This window comes from Myotis yumanensis, unplaced genomic scaffold (genome assembly GCF_028538775.1).
Source record: "Myotis yumanensis isolate MYYU_CA2020_CCGP unplaced genomic scaffold, mMyoYum1.0.hap1 SCAF_6, whole genome shotgun sequence".
Classification (NCBI taxonomy): domain Eukaryota; kingdom Metazoa; phylum Chordata; class Mammalia; order Chiroptera; family Vespertilionidae; genus Myotis; species Myotis yumanensis.
In genome coordinates this window covers 82,703,405-82,726,193 of record NW_027223757.1, presented here as the reverse complement: position 1 = coordinate 82,726,193, position 22,789 = coordinate 82,703,405, and the positions used below count along the sequence as shown (strand labels likewise).

The 22,789-nt window shown below is 33.1% G+C and overlaps 2 protein-coding genes across 6 annotated transcripts in view; one reads left to right on the top strand and one right to left on the bottom strand.

The window, feature by feature from the left end:
• Positions 1 to 22,789, bottom strand: part of SUPT3H (SPT3 homolog, SAGA and STAGA complex component) — a 478,084-nt gene that overhangs the window by 407,029 nt on the left and 48,266 nt on the right. The gene's annotated exons all lie outside the window — the stretch shown is intronic.
• Positions 10,234 to 22,789, top strand: part of RUNX2 (RUNX family transcription factor 2) — a 224,009-nt gene continuing 211,453 nt past the window's right edge. The window contains exons 1-2 of the mRNA XM_070418485.1: positions 10,234 to 10,371; positions 10,574 to 10,697. Of these exons, the coding sequence (XP_070274586.1) occupies positions 10,234 to 10,371; positions 10,574 to 10,697 (262 nt within the window). The remainder of the gene's footprint in view (positions 10,372 to 10,573; positions 10,698 to 22,789) is intronic.

The following is a 22,789-nucleotide window of genomic DNA, read 5'->3' as shown; positions in this document are numbered from 1 at the left end:
AAATATAAATGTAAAAGAGGGGAAATAGCTCATCACAATCACTATGAAGTATTTTATGCTTGAGCATTAAACCAAGTTTATTGAAAAAGAAAACATTTCTGTGGATGAAAGGAATTTTAGCATATTTATTGATAATAATGAACAACTAGGTAAATTCTCAGATTTAAGATAACCTGGAAATACACTATAATCAAGATTATTTATTCCTTATATCCCAAGAAACCAGAAACACCAATCAGAAAGGATATATGCACCCATATGTTCATAGCAGCACAATTCACCATAGCTAAGATCTGGAAACAGCCTAAGTGCCCATCAGTAGATGAATGGATTAGAAAACTGTGGTACATCTACACGATGGAATACTATACTGCTGTAAAAAAGAAGGAACTCTTACCATTTGCAACGGCATGGATGGAACTGGAGAGCATTATGCTAAGTGAAATAAGCCAGTCAATGAAGGAAAAATATCACATGATCTCACTCATTCATGGATAATAAAGACCATTACAAACTTTTGAACAATAATAGATACAGAGGCAGAGCTGCCTCAAACTGACTGTCAAACTGCAGTGGGAAGGCCAGAGAGGGTTGGGGGGCAGAAGGGGGGGAGTAAGCAATCAACCGAAGGACTTGTATGCATGCATATAAGCATAACTAATGGACATAAGTCACTGGGGGGTAAGGGAGGGCAGGGGCTTGTCAAGGGCAGCGGGGGGGGGGGGGGGGGGGGGGGAGGACACATATGTAATACCATTTGTAATACTTATTATAATATTTTTTTTAAAAGAAGTAAAAAGAAAAAAAAGATTATTTATTCCAACCTTATCTCTAAAAGAATTTTAGAGTTACATAAAGCTATTCACAATCCTATATAATAAAGAGGTAATATGCAAATTAACCCTCACACCCTCACAAGATGGCTGCCTACAACCAGGCCGGCAGGGGGGTTAATAAGGGACAACCAAACAACTGAACAAGCAGGCTGCATGGGGCGACCAGGCTGGCAGGGGGGTTAGTGAGGGACAACCAAATGACTGAACAGCAGGCTGTGTGGGGTGACCAAGCCAGAGGGGGCGTCGTGAGGGACGACCAGGCCGGCGGGGGGAGGGGGATTGGGGGTGATGAGGCCGGCATGCGGGGGGGGCGGGGGAGTTGGGGTGACCAGGCCGGCAGAGAGGGGCAGTTGGGAGCGACCAGGCCAGCAGGGGGGTGGGGGCAGTAAGAGGCGACCAGGCCGGCGGGTAGGGGCAGTTAGGGGTGACCAGGTCTGCAGGGGGGGTCAGTTGGGGCAATTAGGCTGGCAGGGGGGACAGTGAGGGGCAACTAGGCTGGCGAGGGGAGCAGTTGGGGTGACCAGGCCGGCGGGGGGTGGGGGCAGTTGGGAGTGACCAGGCCAGCAGGGGGAGGTGGGGGCAGTAAGAGGCGACCAGGCCGACGGGTCGGGGCAGTTAGGGGTGACCAGGCTGGCGGGGGGGGTGCAGTTGGGGGCGACCAGGTCTGCAGGGGGGGGCAGTTGGGGCAATTAGGCTGGCAGGGGGGACAGTGAGGGGCAACTAAGCTGGTAAGGGGAGCAGTTGGGGGTGACCAGGCGGGCGGAAGGGGGGGCAGTTAGGAGCAATCAGGCCATCAGGGAGGGAGCAGTTGGGGGTAACCTGGCTGGCAGCTGGGGGCAATTAGGGGCAATCAGGCCAGCACACAGAAGCAGTGAGGAGTGATCAGGTCATCGGGGGGGGGGGGGGGGGCAGTTAGGGGTAATCAGACAGGCAGGCAGGTGAGCGATTAGGAGCCAGCAGTCCAGGATTGTGAGAGGGATGTCTGACTACCGGTTTAGGCCCGATCCCCAGGATTGGGCCTAAACAGGCAGTCGGACACCCCGAGGAGTCCCAGATTAGAGAGGGTGCAGGCTGGGCTGAGGGGACCCCCCCCCCCCCACCATGCACGAATTTTGTGCACCTGGCCTCTAGAATTTAATAATTACATGATCAAGATGAAATAGCACTATTCAATTCAAAAAAAAGTTATGAAGGACCACGGATGTCATCTTTCACATAAAAATAAACAAACAAAACAGATTTTCTAAATACTTTAAGAAAAAATTCCATTATAATATGTAAAAGTTTGATCATTTTTCAAACTATTCATGCCTTTTCTATAAAAGAAGATGTCCACTGGGCCACACATTTCTATACATGAAGTACAGGTGGCAGGAGTGGGCAAAGTACAGCAGGCCAGCTGCCTGTTTATAAAGTTTTACTTATTGTCTAACGTACTGCTTTCAGACACAATGGCAGAGTAGAGCAGTGAACAGAAACTCTATGTCTCATAAAACCAAAAATATTTACTATTTCTCCCTCTAGAGAAAAAAATGTACAGACCTCCATAGGATATTAACTAGCATAATACAAATTCAGAATTAATAATTTGCATAGAGAATATAGGCTCCTGCCCATTAAAATACTTCTTCAAAGAGTACAATTGAAGTGAATAGTATATAAACAATTTAGTAGCAGTAATATTCAGTAGTATGAATTTAATGTGAATGAACTTTTTAAGGTACTTTTATATAGAGGGTAAGGCAAAAGTAGGTATACAGTTGTGAGTACATGAAACACAGTGTATTATTATTAATTATTGTATTATTTTCCATACAAACAACTGTAAACCTATTTTTGCCCTGCCCTCTATTTTAAAAGCATCCAGTTCAGAATAAATAAATGACAATATCATAATTGTTTTGGTCCTCTAGAAACCTCTAGCATACTGGTCTAGCTCTGAGGTACTGTTACACAAATGTAAAATTTTAAAAGTTGGTATTTTCAAAAATATTATACTATTTATTTTTGCCATGTATAAATTTGTGAAAATTAGATTTTTTTATGGTGAATAGAACAAAAATGTAAAAAGTAAAACTATAAAATCTAAAAATGTTATGCACAACCCATCATATTCACTTAATTTTTAAAAACTATACAAAAAAATGAATTTCCCCTATCTGATTTCACTTTGAAATAAAATAAATCTCTATACACCTTCTCCACAAAATGCTTCACCTTTCAGAAGTCACTGTTTAAGGTGAAAAATAGTAAAATGAATGTCTGTATACCCTTTACCTGGACTCACTAATTGTTTATTTATGCCATATTTGTTTTATGTATATTTTTGTTTAATCATGGTATTAACTTCTTAAAAATATCTCATCATTCACCTTTTTTAATAAGGATATTTTCCTATTATATACATGCAACATTATTATCACACTCAATAAATATGCCATAGTATCACTAATAGCCATTTTCCTCAAATATCCTAAAAATAACTTATAAAACTTTTTTAAAAATATAGCATCCAATCAAGGTTGCCATACACGACCAATTTCTGAAAGTTAAGAGCCAAACTTTTCTTTAGACAACCTTTTTGTATATACTTTCTCTCTTCTTTCCACAACTTGTGCTCTTGAAAAAGCTGTAGGAACACAATTTCCCCAGTAGTTTCCTGCCAGACCACTCAGCAATGGAAGGGTACTGCAATAATAGTAGAGAGAAAACTGAATTTCCAATTATCTCCATAGATTCTGTTTTCCCTATAAGAATATCTACAATGAAACTGTAATCTTATCTTAGCTGCTTACAATATTTTATAAATACATAACTAACCAACATGCATTGATCATCAAGTGAAAAGTCTTGTAACTAATTACCTGCCAAGGCTCAAGAAGTTAAGCTGCTTAAGCTTAAGCTTCTTATCACTAATAACTTAAGAATCATAAATAATTATACAAATGTATTTTATAAAAGGAAACATTTTATAGAAGTCCAAAGAGAGATCTTGACTAAAATAGCCAGTTTTAGAAGACTAAACATACTTTTTTTAAACATACAATTTCACAGTTCACTAAGTTGAATAAAGTTTTAATCATCCCATAAAAAGACTAGATGGCTTGCATTTTATGATTATGCATTAAGAAATTGACTTCTCTGGCCATTTGTTTCGATGTTTCAAGCTTTTACTAATGTGTAAAACTTACATTTTGAACAATACGTTATTGTATCAATATTATAAAAGCTGTACTTCTGAATAACAAGAACCATAAATTTTTTACTATTAATGTAATTGAAGTAATATGAATATTTTAACATTCTCTCCTAACTTATTTGATCTAAAAGTTCAAATTGGAGCAATTTTTGACTACTAAACTATCTTGAAAATTGAGATTTCCAAAGGGAATACTGTCAAATTTATAAAAGCAAAAAGACCAGTATTCTAGTGATTCATTTTCAATATATTTTCTATATTGTTAATTATGTCTGAATTCAAGAGTATTTTCCAGTGTAAATTATACACAAGGCTTAACAAATAGAGACTAAATGTGCAATCGCCTTTACTAAGACCAATGAAAAATCTATACACAGCAATGAAATTGGCATGCAAATAAAAGAACTGTCAAGACATGTAACCCTAAAAATAAGCCTACAATAACTATTTTAAAGGCTGTGTGTGGTCTCACCCATATATTTTGGCAAGATGCACTCTCTCCAACCACAGCTAGATTCATCCAAAAGCAGTGGCACTGGAGAGCCTCTGTCTCACCTGTCAAAGTTGAAGAACGTTGTTCCAAAGACCACCATGAGTCCATGGAGAAAAGCCACAGTGCCACAGCTGGTATTGATAAGCAGTCTCTGAAGGAGAAACTACTTCAAACAATTAAGCAAATCATCCTTAATAGAGATATAGACAGAGAGATAATATATTAATCTTTAAATAATGAGATGACAATTACCATGCCAGATCTGACACAGTGGTAATTTATATGCCGGAATACTAAGAGGGGATCTTTCACAACTAACACTAATTTAATAGTCTTTTCTATTTTTCCTCTGATAAAATTTCTATACATTTATCAATCCAAAACTCCGCTATGTTCCCTTTTTAAATTTTTAAAACCTCCCTTTAAAGCCGCATAATTCATCTAAATTACTAAGGTACTAAATTCATCAAAATTGCTATAGTCTGACAGCTAAGAGCACAGAAGATTAAGATTTATAAACAGAAACCCTAAGTATATTAAAATCTGACCTTTTCAGAAGATACCATAATATCTTTTTCAACCACATTATAAAAGCAGTTTACATTTTGCTTTAGGCTAACCCTCTTTAGAGTAAAGCATATGGGTTGATCAGGTAAGCCATAGGTAGGTTAACGTAAATAAAAAGACCAAGAAAAACAATTACTCTGAAAAGAAATATGCTTCAGTGGACAATTCAAGCCCCACCTCAAACCTGGCAATAAAAGACAACATAAAACAAAATGGAAAGAAATATACCTGGGCTAGATAAAACATTTAACTAATCATGAATGTCTCATTAATTTAACTTATTTTACCTACCAAATGACAATGTCCTCTAACTATATTTCATACTGCAACAATTCAATTAAAAAAGAAAGGGGGTGCCGTTTTGTGCCTTTCCCTGGAAAGTTAATATCCAAAAGGTTGTCATTATAGACAGTTTTCCTACAACCAAGTCCCACAGCACAAAGTTACCACAGAGCTCCAATGTACTATGATGCCCGGTTTCATTTACTATATTCTCTAAATACAAAGTTCCAAAAAGATTAGTTTCATTTTTCCCTAGATAGATTTAGTATGTTAACTAGCATAGTTGGGATATTATTTTTCTTTGGTTTTGTCAGTAGCATGTTTGATATAAATTTTATTAAGTGGTAGTATATGTAACATTGCATTGTGGGTAGTAGTTTCCTGCTTTAGCCTAGCCACATCCTCAGCTGTCATATGAGCATGTTTCCCATATTTTCTACAAGTTCTCGCCTTTTTTTTTTCTTCTTAGAAAAATGACAGCATTAGAAGATGAATTGTTCTAATAATTATAAGAAACATGAGTTATTTATACAGCTACATTACACAAGTATGGATCACTCTGCACTTTGAAGAACAGTCAAAGGTGGAAAAACAAATCCTCATAATTAAAGTGCCAATGTCATGTGAAACAATATGTTAAAGTAAATTAACATAGAGGAAGGAATTAAAAACTGTTAAAAAGGAAGAAAATCACTGTAATCAGATGCCAATACCATCTAACAAATGAGGTGTACATATAACAGTGTAGACATAACTATGATTCGCCTTGAAATCTTAGGTGCCTCAAACCTGCCAGGTATTCATTAGTGAGAATTAATGTCAATATCTACTACTAGAACCTTAAGAATCTACTTTGAGACACTATAGAATTATCAAAACAGTGATAAAGAAACTGAAAAGGCCTGGAGGAGAGAGGGAGGAAAAGAGGGAAGAAAAAAGGGGGAAAAGAGAGGGGGAGTACGAGGGAGATAGAAAAGTTAAGTATTTTCTCTTTTGGCATCTCATTTCCACATAATCTCACATTTAGACAGATAGCTGCTAATACTAACCAAATGAACTTGTTCAAACAATCATGGACATGGTGGTGCTTTGGGTTTTTACATAATTTAATTAAAACAAACTGAGGAGCCAAAACCGGTTTGGCTCAGTGGATAGAGCGTCGGCCTGCGGACTGAAGGGTCCCGGGTTTGATTCCGGTCAAGGCATGTACTTGGGTTGCGGGCACATCCCCAGTGGGAGCTGTGCAGGAGGCAGCTGATCGATGTTTCTCTCTCATCGATGTTTCTAACTCTCTATTTCTCTCCCTTCCTCTCTGTAAAAAATCAATAAAAATATATTTAAAAAAAAAAAACAAACTGAGGAAAAAAAAGAATACTCATTACAAAAAATAACACAAAATAATCCCTGAACACACGATCACAGAAATATGCATGCAGTTGTGTACACAGACATAATACCCCATTAAAATAAGAAAGTAAAATTAATATCTCATAATCATCGTAATCTAAAATACTAATAATGTATTTAACTAATATAAAAACTTTTCAAATCATCAATATAAGGCCCAATAAATGCTATATCAGCTTAAATAGCTATACATCAAATCCAAAAAAAAGTCAAAAAATAAATTGTCATATACCAAGCTAAAACAATAAATTAAGTGTCTTCCTAAAAACCTCATTATCAGTGAGAAAAATTTAAGCCAAATTAGAATGTCTACAATTAATAAAAAACCTACATCAAATCATTTGGCCTTGTTGTTTTCAATTAAGAGAAAAACAGAACAGCACCAAATAGAAGTTAAAACAATAGAAAACAAACATAGAAATAAGCACAATATTGACACTGATAAAACTATTGAATCTAAATAGGATCATTAGTTCAGAAAATAAAAAAAAATAATGAATATACGTAACATTTAAAAAACTAGTATACTGTTATATAGTCTAACAGCATACAATATAAAAAGTTTGACCAATGTTGACAAATTTAGTCAATACAAGGTAATGGGGGGAGCAAGATAACTAATGTCTTTACTTATTGAAATTGATTTCAAGTTCAAAGGAGTATTTCACATCTATGGCAATAAAGTACATAATTTATACAACAGACCTAAATTTGTTACTTACGTCAACATAGAAAATACTAACATAATCCCCAAAAATGAAGTTTTGAGGGTCTTTGAAAAACAACAACCAAAAAACTCTGTGGTTTCCATTTTTCATTTTAAGCATCGTATAAATCCATAATCAAGAGCTTTATTTGCAGTGACTTTTCTGAGTCAATCTCTCTTTATTACATGTGGTAAGTTACTTCTAATTAAACTCTCAATTATCACATATGTACCTTGATCACTTGTTTTTTAATTTTTATCACAAAGTAATATTTGCTCCAAAGTGGATATATTTTCAATTTAGAAAAAGAATGTGTGGATAATGAATATACAATCTTTAATGACTTCACTGTCTTCTGCCAGAATTTGACGGGTCTCACACAAAACATAAAAGTCCTATTTAACAATATCTACTAAACTCTTACATAACATGAGTGATTATCCTGACCCAAAAATTATGTGCAGGAGGGCTACCCGCAAATAGAGAAAAAATGGGTAATAGATACATAGATGTTGAAAATTATTCAAATGCTTACAAAGTTAGGTTAGAGGGCCAACGTGCACACATTTTTTAAAAAACATTAAAGAGAGAAAATATTTAGCTAATAGTTAGGGTTGTAAGATGTCAGAGAATCCTCACACAGACACTAAAAAAGCATTTATTTACCACACTACAGCGGCTACCTAAATTTTTTCAACTGCCTGATTCTGCTGCTATTGTAAGTGCATATGGAACTACGTTTGGAAATTCCACAAATTATATAAACAAAGACCTCCTTTAGATATAGATCATACCAGTACACCATAGTCATTTAAAACTGTAACTAAATAACTTTTCTCTTTTGTATGAATGATTACATTAAATGAAACCTTTTACTTTTCAATGTAAAATGTTTACATACACAATGAGGCATAAATATATATTTAAAGTAAAACACTAAAGTGCATGTTTAGTGTTTTATCACTAAAAGTTTGTTATGGGAAAGTTCTGGACATGTGAATAATAAAGGATTAAAATCATGCCCATGTCTTCCTGGTGCATTTTGGGCAAATCAAATATTTTGTGAAGAAACTTATGAACATGTCTGCACATTTATCTTTATCTAATATAAACCAAAAGCAGATAATGAACTGTGCTGGAAGTCCATAGGCAAGGATATTTTGGCTCTAACACCCTCCTTAGTGTTTCCCAGCCCTTACCCCATTATCTACCCTAAATAATGTTTTGTAATTCACTGTCTCCGCCCACCCTCCTAGTCATTTACTCTATGCCACTCCTAGTTACTATCACACTAGGAAGAAGTCTAACATGCAAATTCAGAGTGGCTGATAAATGGGAAAAAATGCCTAGAAGATTGGTCTGTTCAGCTTTATAATTTTTGTTGAAAAATACCCCATCGCTCCCAACTGATGAAAACAGGAAGCTCTATTCATAAATATGAAATTCTCTGCCTATGATATATAATCATCCTAATAAGAAAATGAGTTCTATACATACATGTCCAAAGGGGTAAAAAAGGAGATAGTTTCCCAAAGATGTTTCCAATTTTCTTCTGAATCAGAATTAGCAAATCGAGACGACTAACATACTCTGTCTGTGTGCATTATTTCTTGCTACACACAGCATTTTGCAATTTATTTCAAAGCTTTCATTATAAACAAAAAATACAGCTTCTGTTAACCCACTCTATTCTGAGTTTATAAAACCTAATATTGAACAATCTAAATTACGACATAAGAATTTTACTTTATACATGTATACGATTTGCTAGCAAAGCCTCTGTTGTTAAAGTTAAAATCCAAATAAACCAAAGAATTATGCAAAATGAATACAATTCCTTGAAAAATAAAAATCATTACAAGCATAAAGAAAACTAAAATTCAGCCAATAATCTGTTACAATTCTTATCATTGATTTTTATAAATCCTTAAACTAGTCATAAAAGAAAGGTATAAATAATATAAACGATACTAATTACATTTAATCCATACTGTAGGAGCCGGCATCTAATATTGATCATACATAAACTAGACAGACATGATTTAACATTTGTAAAAGGAATCCCCAGACTAACACTTTCATGACAGCCAATTACAGTCAAGCCCAGCAAGCAGTTTGCAACCAGACCTTAAGAAAGGTAAACTTTTTTACAATGAGTTACAGATTCACAAGTTTAAGAAGACAGGAAAAAGAAAAACAGAAGGACTCCAATCACCCAGCAAATATGAAGCAGACCCCAGAATGTGATACAATCCAAAGATGTAAATTATTGTAAATCATCACTGTTGTTCAGAATTTCACAGAGCCTCTTGAGCCAATTTTGCTCACTTTTCCACAGACACAATAATGAACTAAATAAAAGGAGGAGGCAAAAAAAAAAAAAGTGGGGGTGGGAGGAATAGAAAGGAAAGCCCTTAACTGCAGAGTTCTGCTCTACAAATGCTTAACCTTACAGGAGTTTGAGCTCCTTCAGCATTTGTATTCTATCCAAATCCTCATGAGTCACAAAAATTAAATAGCTATATCCTTCTGGATGCCAGGAAGGGCCTTACCACAAGCCTTTTGTCAGAGAGAGAGAGAGAAAGAGAGAGCAAGAGCAAGGGGGGAAAAAAGCCACAGTGGTAGGCAGTCCCACTTCACTTTGAGCACTGTGAGGTCACAAACCACATGATTCTGTCTCTCCAGTAATAGTGCTTGCAAAAAAAAGGAGTTTTAAAGCTTTTGCTTTTTTGGATTGTGTGAATGCTTCATTCGCCTCACAAACAACCACAGAACCACAAGTGCGGTGCAAACTTTCTCCAGGAGGACAGCAAGAAGTCTCTGGTTTTTAAATGGTTAATCTCCGCAGGTCACTACCAGCCACCGAGACCAACAGAGTCAGTGAGTGCTCTCTAACCACAGTCTATGCAGTAATAGTAGGTCCTTCAAATATTTGCTCATTCTCTTTTTGTTTTGTTTCCTTGCTTTTCACATGTTACCAGCTACATAATTTCTTGACAGAAAAAAATATAAATATAAAGTCTATGTACTCCAGGCATACTGCAAAACTAAAACAAGGTTTGGGTATGGTTTGTATTTTCAGTTTAAGGCTGCAAGCAGAATTTACAACAGAGGGTACAAGTTCTATCTGAAAAAAAAAGGAGGGACTATGGCATCAAACAGCCTCTTCAGCACAGTGACACCATGTCAGCAAAACTTCTTTTGGGGTAAGTGTTACCATATTTTAAAATCCTATAAGAGATGAACCTGTTAAACATAAAGGTATGTTTCTTGGATAAAGTAACTGCTAGCTTTCCGGATGACATTATATTAATGAAAATAATAATAATGCTATTTTGTTGCACTAAAACTTGAAAAATGAAATTGCTGTACATATTTGCATTTGGCATCTGTAACTTATCTACTTCTCAGAGTAATGACCTGAAATAGAAAAAAATTAAATTATCTCATATGAGTCAAAATGTTTTTCAGAAGTATAGAAATGAGGTAGTTAAAACAATAAAAAGGTTTAATATTCTCATTATCCCTTACTGAAATAAAATTAGATACTAAATTAATCAAAGTATTATGAAGTATTCACTCCGGCAGCTCCCAATATTTGAGCAAACTTCAAAAAGGAAGTAATTTTACAAAATAACAGACCGCAGAATTATCTCAACATTATGCTCTCCCATGTAAAACAGAGAAATAAACCTGCAGTGCAGCTAACATTTTAACAGTCCGACTACAAGAAATCTATTTATAATTTGAAACTGCATCATATCATAAGCTATCTGTATAACTTTGTTTCTTAGCAACTTTTTATAATTGAAGCATATGTTCATCTGAAATAAAATTATATTAAGTATGTAATAGCCATTTTTAATAGATCTTTATAGTTAAGCAGGATAGCCAGGATATTTAAAAGTTTACAGAAATCTTTAAAAATTCCATGTAACTGTGCTTTTCCATATAATTTTAACTTCACATCTACACACTATTACCCATGTGTAGAACCTGTTATAAAAACAGAGCAAACATTGAGACGACTAGGATTCTTTTAATCATATTCTTGGACCTACCAAAATGAATACCATTTAGTTTCATGAAAAATAAAACTCCGTAAGGATACCCTGCATGATTTAAAAGAGCTATACCTACTAAATCATGCTGGACTTTTAAAGAAAAACAGCCATAATATAGTCCCTTAATATTTAATTTCAAATTAATGTTGATACACAAAAATAAACTACTTCAACATTCATCTGCTGACATGGTATTATAGCAAAATATCTAAACACTTACAAGATTTTCTTTATGATGTCCAACATGTCCCAACTACAAGGCAAGTTTATAAAGTTTTCTTTTATCCTTTAAAATAAATCTTTTGCTGTGTATACCTATATTAACTTTGCTTTATAACTTACAACTAACGATTGGAGTTTCGTTTACTCCTCCTACTTCACACATTTTAACTGGCTATCAGAGGATCAGTCTTAGTTTAGGTCAAAGAGAAATAAACCTGCAGGGGAGAAAAAGGTTTCTCTTAAAAGGGTGAGGAAATGTACTTTGTATTTTACCAACAAAATGTAAAACTGCTGTAGTGATTCCTTCAATAGTTGTAGTGGGTGCCCTCAGTTATAACACATACAATATAATAATCACAGATTTTTTTTTTTAATTTAATGGTAGTCAACAAGAGTTACTCTAAATTTTTCTGCATTAAGGAAGCAGAACATAGAATTAGACTGCATTATAGATCATATCATAATTATAGCTTATAAGTGAGAACTTTTGCTGTTTCTATCCAAAAGATGAGAAAAAAAATGGCTAAAACTATTGTTATATGGAGGGATAACTTAAAACAGGCATCGCAAGCAGTTAAGTTACTCTTTCACAATATTATTCTGTTTAAAAATAAAATATATTTTTCTAACCAGATTGGGAACAACACAAGTTTCAAGGATTATTTCATCATTACAACTCAAGTTATTGATATTATCACAAAGAATATGTTAAAATGCTCTTTATTCCTATCATATGTGTGGTCTTATATTTCTGTGACACCCTTAATAACTATTTCTATAGTAAAATTTCTAAAACTTCACCATCTTCTAACACAACAAGGCACCATAGTGAACTAAACAAAGATCTTCTTCTATCAAATATCATATATTTTTAGACAACATAACAATTATTTTCTGAAAAGTGGAATTTATCCTCTCCCAACCCCAAATAGTATTTTAGAGCCTGGATAGAGATTTAAGATGAACCCACTACACTGAACTAATTACAGGTGAGTGGGTAGTGGACCTTATGTATAGGTTATCATCACACTGCAAACATTTCACAAATCTATAATCTATTTGAAGTTGAAAATCTCATTTAGGGCTTTAACTTCTTATATGATGATTATCAAAACAACCTCCTGAAATGAAAGTATGTGTTCTCATTTGATCAATTTGTTTTTAAAAGTTTAGGCTTTTCCTAGGTGAGGGACAAAGCACACACCGGCCCATTGCCTCAGCCACATATAATGAGTGAAAAGGGTGTGTGTGAGAGACAGACAGAGACAGAGAATGCATTTCAGTGTCCTAGCTATCCTAGCATATCATTTATCTTGAATTAACGAAGAATTTTCAATCTTCACTACTCGAAATAAGCCCATTATTTATCATAAAGTCTGTTGAAAGTGATAGATGTGACTCACAGAGTATATTACAATTAAGAATTTATGAAAATATATCAGTTGACTAAATAAAATTTCTACATAAAACCTTTTTAACTGACCCTAGTGACTGACTGCAAATGATGTGTGAACACTGATTTCCAAAATAATAGTTGTGGTCCATACTAGTAATGATAATTTTAGTTTCAAGGTTTAATAGTGACAAAGTATCACAACTTACTTCCAAAATAATTCCAAAATCCAGAGAGAGAATTTTAAAAGTCAAGAACAAACACAGAAGACCACTCCAACACAAATTAAGCTAAAAATATCTATGCGATTCCCAAAGACTCGTATTATAAATTATTTTAAATTGTAAAAAAAAATCCTAATTTTGCATGAAAAATTGTTAGATTTCACTTTTAAATATTAGAACTCTATTAAAATGTTAAATATTTCAAAGAAATTGCATAAAAATATTTTGGTAGTCTATATGACCTCTTAGTCTCTAAATTACAAGGAAAGCATGAAATATATATGATTACATTATTATTTTAGTTATTTTTTAAAAATTAAAAATTAATATATTCAATTACACCCTTCAAACTAATCACTGATAGTTTGACTTGTTTAAATCAGTCATGCTAAAGTTAAATTCAGTAAGATAGAAATGTTCCAGTTTGTTAAAACAACACTGAAATATTTGATGGTTAAATAAACTGCAGAGGGGGTAAAGCTAACTCATTGAAAGCACTAAGATTTTATCAAACACACAGAATTAATCCTTATTGAATAGAACCATTCACAAATCAAAACTCACTGTTCTTCAATACTTTCAACCAGCACTAATCAATTACAAACCTTTTCTAGTGCTTCAAAAATCATATGCTTTCAATTTTATCCACTGGTGGTCCTCAAGTACTGTATTGGGGCTGAGTTAAGACATTCTGTATCACAACTGTTTTTTTCAACAAGTATTCATCTAGAGAGCTTTTTCTTCTTTCTCAAGAGCTGCTCACATGAAAACTGTGGTAATATTTTTATACTGTACTTCTTTGTTGAAGCAAAAGGTTAGGGGTTACCCAAATACCTCAACTGTATATACAAAAAAAAAGGGAAAAGGTAAGTATTCATATAAAAAATCCAATTGGACTGAATCATTATTTATTTTTGCATTTCCTATGATTAATGATGCACCCATGCATACTTGAAAATTGATGGCAAAACAGGGTAGCATCTCAATACCGCTCCAAAGCATACAAATACCAACCTCCCATGCTGCTCTAAGCTTTGTCCAAGGATACTAATATGTGACAATTCTGAGTCAATAGAGAGGTCATACCAAAAGCTCCTCAAAAAGCATTAGGAGTGCAAATGCTATTAGCTAAGAAAAGGTTCACTGGAACAGTCAGTCTACCTATATAGTGTCTCTTTAAAAATATTATATATATGGTCAAATAGACAAATACCTTCAATATGAAAAAATCCTTCCTTTGAATAATAAAACTGTAAATGTGACAAAGCAAAACTATTTTTTCTAGTCATATACCATGTAAGGCCTTATTAAATGGGTGCTAACTTCACAATGTTACCTTAATGCACTATTTTTTTCTCCTAACAACTGAATTTCACTAAAGATAAAATTCTACAAAAAAAAAAAACCACGTCATTAAACTCCCATAATAAGGATAACGATAAACACCAATACTTAATATTTTCAAAGAGTAAATACTGTAAGATAATTGTCTAAAGTGTATGAAAAACCTTCATGAAATCTGCAGTGTTTAATATTTTAAAACAAATCTTGAGAAAAGTCTCACATAATGAAAATATACACCTGAATACAAGCTATTGCTATTATAAATATTATGAAATTCATTGGACGTGTATTTTGATTAATGTGCTATAATTCAAAACAATAATAAGGAAATTCTACACCTTATTCAAAGGGAACTTCCTTACAATTTCAACAACAGTTGACCACAAACTTGTCCACTCAAGAGCAAACACACATAAAACAGGCCTTATATCCCCACATAACTTTTTAAAGACCTGTATAGCAACTGAGATTAGGTGCTCTTTAATTACAGTGAATATAATATACTCATCTAATGTTGAATTCTTAAAAACTTCCTCCCCCGTATACTATTTATTAAGGACATAGGGTTCAAGGTTTGGAAAAGGGTTAGATGGATATAAGCAATACCATATTAACCATTTTACGTGTTTATAGTGTTATTGAATAGGATGTTAACTCTGAAATATATTTCTTCATAAATATGCTTTCTTCTACTAATAAATAAAAAGCTTATCATTTTCCTGATGTATAAAACAGTTCCCAAATAAGATGAGCTGCAGAATTAAGAGTTCTTTAAAAGCTAGTTGCTACATAAGCATTTAATACTACTTGCAGTGAAAAAAAAATTCATTATTCATTCTATTCCCTATATTCCTATTAATACTCATAAACATAATATCTAATATACAGTCTAGTAGCAAAAATCAAACCAAGTGCGATTTTGGCTATAATAAAAAGAACATAAATGTTACATTTATCTTGATTAAATGATTTTCATTTCTTAAATAAATTGCCCACAAAACAAGGAATTCCTCACCATATAAACATAGTAAGCAAATGCAATTTTTTAAAAATGTTTAAGATATTTTAAAATGATTATATTGATGTCAGAATATGTATAAAGTTAACAGTATTCTAAAACATGTATTTAAGATTATTGTAGTAACGGTTAACACTCTAATATCTGCATTATTTCTATGCCATCCCTTAAGAAATTAGAAGAGTTACAATGGAGAAGTGACTTTCCTAACAAGATACATCTAAATATCCTTTGCAAGACAAATAATTTTACAACAACATCAAATAAGTTAATTTTCAGTAAAACTGGCATTTTTTAATTTTTTTTTTTACAGCAATGGTGGTCTACTGAAATCATTATACCACCAACTATAAAAATATATTTATATAAAAGACTTTTAAAATTCAAAAATTAAAATACACATTTATAGGTTCCTCTAAAATTATATGAACCATGAGTCTGCCAAACCATTGTTTACATATTCCTTATAATCAAATATCTTACAACTAAGTCCATTTTGTGGTTCAGTAAAAAAAAAAAAAAAAAAAAAAGCAAATAAAGGAAAAATATTAGCTAACTCACAATGACAGGCATCAGAAAGGTTTTAAAAACATATACAGTTATATGCAGTATTTCTTTGAAAAATGAATAATGATGCTATAGAACTATATATGAACATGGACATATTTTTATATAGAAACAAAGTATTTGCCACATAAATATAATTTTAATTTCTTTCAAATATCAGTCCAGATCAAAATTTTAATTCATAGTATATGCTTTGGCATGTGCATATGCATACGAATGCATACACATAAGTGACGACCGCACTTGGGATAATGACTGCAAATCAGGGAAAAACAGTCGTAAATTATTGAACCCAGGTATTGTTTGTAGCTCTTTTCTGAAAGATAATTACTTTTTTGCATGTATACTAACAGAGAAATGTCAATCTGTAAAACCAATAACAGAGATCCAGCATCTATTGGGAAATTCAAGATAAAAACAACCAAAAACTATGTCTGTAAAACTCAAGACTTTATTTTCCACGTGTAAACTAAAAAATTTAAAAACTGATATCAGTTAAACAAATTATTACAGTTCACAAGAACAAATATGAATGTAATTACTCTGCTAACAAATAGCTATTTATGGACATGACTTCAAAGACCAACTCTAGTCTGGAGTTAAACAGTATATTTTCTATATGTTTACTCATTGCCCATGTAACCTGAGTAAATAATTTAAATTAGGCATTGTGATTTTAATTTTGTTATTTTGTTTCATTAGCAATAATAATTAATTTTATATTTAAATTTCTCTACTGACTGCAATTTAAATTTCAAATTTCAGGATAAGTGAAAATGTAGCATTATTTCTACCAAATGATTAAAAATTATTTAAATGAATCTCAACAAAATAAATTCATTATGAAGTTGAAAAGAAAAAAATAAAGTGCTACATTTTACAATTAATATTTTAACCCATTGGCTTAACTTGTATAACTTGATCCTAGAAAACAGACACATAAGTATCCAAAAGACAAAAGGTGCAGATTTCCTTTAATCAACAATAATTTTATTGTAAGACTTTTCTGTATATACAGCTCAAAGAAAAACTATTTTTTAGAAAAAAGTGAATTCTCACTTTATTTCATACATTTACAACAGATTAAAGAAATCTGCAATAATATAATAGCATAGAAAAACTTCTTTACACTGATAATCTACCTTATATCAATTACTGAGTTTTCTATAAAATGGATATAAAAGTATATAGTTTCACCCAAAGGATCTTACCACCCAATTCAGAAACATTAAGACATTATAAGATGATACAAGAAAACTTCCATCAGAACAGTAGCATCTTAACATTAGGTAAAATAATTGGTTACAAAAGGTAATCTAGTGAGATTAATTTTTACCTGTCATGAAATTGGAAAAGCTTTTAAGTAATTCAACTTTTGACAAAATGCAGAAAAAATTGCTCTGCTCTTACAAATATAGAGTTCAAAACTAAAAATGAACATATTATAAAAAACAGTCCACAATGCAGATACTACTTATAAAGTCAATGTACTATAGTACATTTGTAAAGCAATATAAACTTAAAGTCAATGAAATCCAAACCTTTGATCATTAACTTCTCTCTATAGTAGAAACTCCTCTTTTTCATATTATTAAAACTCCAATGTTCACACAGAATTCTTAACATTCCCCCAGTTGTTAAAACTAAATACAATAATGTGTGCTCTCTCCCTGTCTTTCTCCCTTTCTTTCTCTCTCTCTCTCATGAATTTTAGGAGAAAAACTTAAATAACATTTTCAAAACTATTTGCCACTAGTAGGCACCTCATTTTAAAAAGGTTATTATCTAAGCTAGATAGGAGCAATCACTATTGTCAGAGGTATATCATTCTTGATTTAGTAATAAAGGTTTAACAGTATATTTCCTTTACAAAATGCTTAAGCATACTACAGAATACTTTCGTACACCAGTAAAACCAGAGAAAACATATGAAGAGATTTTTTTAAAATTATCATTCACAAGTATCCAGGAAAAAAATTGAGTCATATGCTAATTATTAGGCTTATTTTTACTTTTATAAATATTACTTTTAAAAATATAATGATAAACCATAATATATCAGGACACACAACACTTTTTAAGAGAGCAAAATATTTGGTATCTAAATTGTTTAATTATTAAATGGTTAAACTACTCTATGTGTTTACAGATGGGAAAATTTTTTTTGCTGAGACATGTTCAAACCATTTTCTTATCTATGAAATAAAATCATGTGTTCCAACAAATAACATAAATATTTTCAATAAAGTATTTATTTACAAGGTAATTATATATTACACATATAAAATGATAGGAAGAAATTTTCTATAATGAAGCTACATTACTATATGTAACTCAAATTTCCCACTTTTATTTAAACCTATTCAACCAAATGCATTGTCAATTCACTGCTTTTCCATGATCCAAAAACATCTAATACTCTCAATGCTATTTTTAGGAAACATTTAAGAAAAATCATATTATTATAAGCTGACAAAAAATTTTTTGAAAAGTAGCTGTGAAAACTTACATATGCACTTAAAACTTGCCTACTCAAATATATGAAAACAGCAAACAAATGCATAAAATAAAACTCTACCTAGCAACAATACCATACTAAGAAGTTCAACCCTGAGCACAGAAGAATACATTATGTTTTTTAAAATAAATGCTAAAATTAAAGCTTGCCTTTTGAACTGCTCAAAGGAATATATAACATACCAGTGACTACAGAATTTTCTTCTAAACTGGCAAGGCTAAAAAGAACCACATCTAATTCCTGAATTTGCAATTATAATTTGTGATACTTTCTTTATTCATAAGACTATCATTTATTCTAAACTGGCTGGAAAGGCTTGCCCATTGCATTTTTCCTGTACGTACCTCTTCCTTATCAATTATGGTTTATCTTCAGCATTCGGAGGGAAAAAAGCTTCAAAACTTTAACTGAGTTTATAACACATCATTAAATCAATACACATAGGGCTACTTTAAAAATATTCATTTCTAAAAGACCAGAAAATCTTACTTTTTAAAGCTGATGCGTCTACACATAGAAAGCAACTTTTAGTAAGTTCTTTGCTACGCCATAATGATCTGCTCCAGAAACTCAAGGGTACCTAAAACAACGGGCTACCTGTTCTAGCCATGCTTAGGAATGTGTCCAAATCATTTTTATTGATTTAACCTTTATAGGAATGCTACATATCCTCAGAGCAAAACATTTTGAATGTATTTATAATATGATACACTTCTGAGAAACCATGAAAAAGAAAGCTAAAAACAAATCTAGAGACTTCTTCACCCTTGGTTGTTATGGGTTTATTTTTGTTTACTTTAAACACTATCAACAGAACTAAATATTAAATAATTCTATTTAGGCAAACTTACTTTGGCACCACTATAAGTAGAAATAAAATTTGTTTGGGGGGAAAAAGGGCATTTAAATAAATTCTAACTTTAAGAAATAAAATGCCTGACTTGACAATGATATCACATCTACAAATTTTAATGGATTCTAAATACTCCTTTCATACTATGTTACACATTAATCATGGAATCTACAAACATATCAAACTTTAAAACTTTAGTCCTTATTGAATAAACTAAGTTGTACTCTAGTTCACATTCTGAGAATTTACAGAGAAAGTTCTGTGTTGCCTATCTCTAGCTTTCTGCAAGTGGCAGTTTATTAATGGCTTCAGCAGCTAATGCCTGCATTAGTTATGTTTGCCAAATAATAATTCACAATATTATGCTTCCTCACATTATGGTTCATCATTCGTTAACTTGAACCTCACCTCTAAAGAACTTATACTTTCACTGCAAACTGTTCCTTTAAAAAGGCAAACAACATTTGAGCATTTCCAGATGTAGCACTCAAAAAAAAGAAAAACCATAGGCAAATTCTGAAAGAATTCTAAAACTATTAATAAAAATGTAGTAAAACTGGAGTCACTACTTATTATTTCAATAATCATCCATAATTGTAAGAGTTGAATATACTATATGTTAAATTAAGAAGCTTATGGTAGAGAGCACTAATGATTTCAGGTAACTGCCAATAGATAAAACAATCCAGCATATTTCAGTGAGACAAAATTATACTAAACTTAAATTTCTGAAGCTCTGACAATTACTGAACATGCAAGAATAAAATCATAGCCCTAGATGGTCTGGCTCAGTGCATAGAGTGTCATCCTGCAGACTGAAGGGTCTCAGGTTCGATTCTGGTTAAGGGCACATGCCCGGGTTGCGGGCATGATCCCAAATGGGAGGCACATAGGAGGCAGCAGATCAATGATTCTCTCTCTCATCATTGATGTTTCTATCTCTCTCTCCCTCTCCCTTCCTCTCTGAAATCAATAAAAAATATATTTTTTAAAGCATAAAATCATAATGTTATCTTTTTAAGTCGTTAACTGATTTTTTTCTAGAAAACATAAATTTGAGTTTGGCTACATTATTTTCATCTTGTCATTAATCCTATATAATAAAAGGCTAATATGCAAATCAACCGAACTGCAAAACGACCCATCACTATGATGCGCACTGACCACCAGGGGACAGATGCTCCATGCAGGAGCTGCCCCCTGGTGGTCAGTGTGCTCCCACAGGGGGAGCACCGGTCAGCCAGAAGCCAGGCTCATGGCTGGCAAGCACAGCGTGGTGGTAGGAGCCTCTCCCACCTCCACAGGAGCACTAAGGATGTCCAACTGCCAGCTTAGGGGAGCAGGTCTAAGCTGGCAGTCGGACATACCCCGAGGGTTCCAAACTGCGAGAGGGCGCAGGCCAGGCTAAGGGACACCCCCGAGTGTATGAATTTCGTGCACCGGGCCTCTAGTTCTGTATAAAACAAAACATCTAAGCATGCATGAGATTATGCTAAACTAAAATTAAAATAATTTATATGCAGCCTACTTCTCTGGGGCAGGGTTGGGGCTAGAATGAGGCAAGCAGACATCTAGGGCACAAAATTTAAGGAGGCACTGACTCCTACACAACAGTGGAAGTAAGTGCCTACCTAAATGTTGTGCCCTAGGCACTTTGCTTGCCTCACCCTGGGCCCAGGTCCTGTTCTGGAAGCACATTAGTGTAAACCATTTCATGAGACATATTCTAAGCAGGATATCATAAACCATAGAAATATGGTAATATAAAAATAATACAATAAAAACAAGAATTTTGTACATTTAATGTCCTATCTTATTTAAAAAAGTACTCACTCTAACTTAAATGTAAATAAACATTTAAAATATTCTAATCGGTTTGAGTTCTGAGATGTTACAAATAGTTGACAAAGTTTCTTTAAAGGAGATTTACATTTGTTATAAATATAAGTAAACTAAGTGGCTTTGTTATTTGACCATAAGACTTTAAAAAAAAGGACTGAGCAAGTATGTTCCATTAAAGGGTTCAGAGGGCTACCTACCCATGACTTGTTATAGCCCAATTGTATACAAACCTGGTTGATCAACAGAATCACCCAGGAAGAAGTCTTGGGGAGGGAGGGAGGAAGAAGAGAAGGCCTTGGAAAATTTTTTGAGCAAAGCTCTCTAGGTAAATTAGCCAAGTTTAGCAGCCAGTAGATAGCCAACTTTAAAACACCTAGAAATTAAGCTAAAGTTAAGATGCACAAACAAAAATACATAAATTTCCAAATGATCTTCCCTTAAACATGTATAAAGCCAATTCACAAGAAATAAAATATTAACATTTTAGTTCCTTTTCTTCCTTTTCTTCTAGTAGAGATGTTAGCCAATGCTGATGTGTCCACAAGTAATAGTAATAGAGAAAATAAAGTCAGAAGCATAGATAATTCAGTACGATGATTATAGCCAAAAATATTAGTACTTTTCATTTTCGTTTTTATTTAAATCGCTACTATAAATGTATACTCAGCCTATTCTAACACCTCAGTATTTTAAGCTTTAAATTCATTTAATTAAGCTCATAATAACATTCCAAGAAAATAAAGTGGAGCAAAAGTAGGTTTACAATTGTTGGTATGGACAATAAATAATTAATAAATAATAATACAAGCATAAACTGTGTTTTGCGTACTCACAACTATAAACCTACTTTTGCCCCACCCTGTATATGTGCCTAACAACATACCTCCATGATTTTCAGAATATACCTTAACTGAAACAGTACTTTGTTTTTGCTAGCTTTTCTTTGTAGACTGTTTATTGTGCCAGGTACTGTGCACAATAAGTATATCTTTAAGTAATACTGATCCTTGAGAACTAAAGAGATTAAGAAAAAAATAAAACCTAAGAGTATACCAAAAGATAAGATTTAGATCACGATTGATCAGAAAATTAATTTCCAAGGAATTAAATACTTCTTAGCCAATCATACATCAATAATCCTATTCAATGTCCATATCACATAATATATACTTCATGTGATATGAAAATACCATTTTAGGAGTAAAAATTAAACTCTTAAATTAAAAACAAGGGTTTTATAATCCTCATTATTT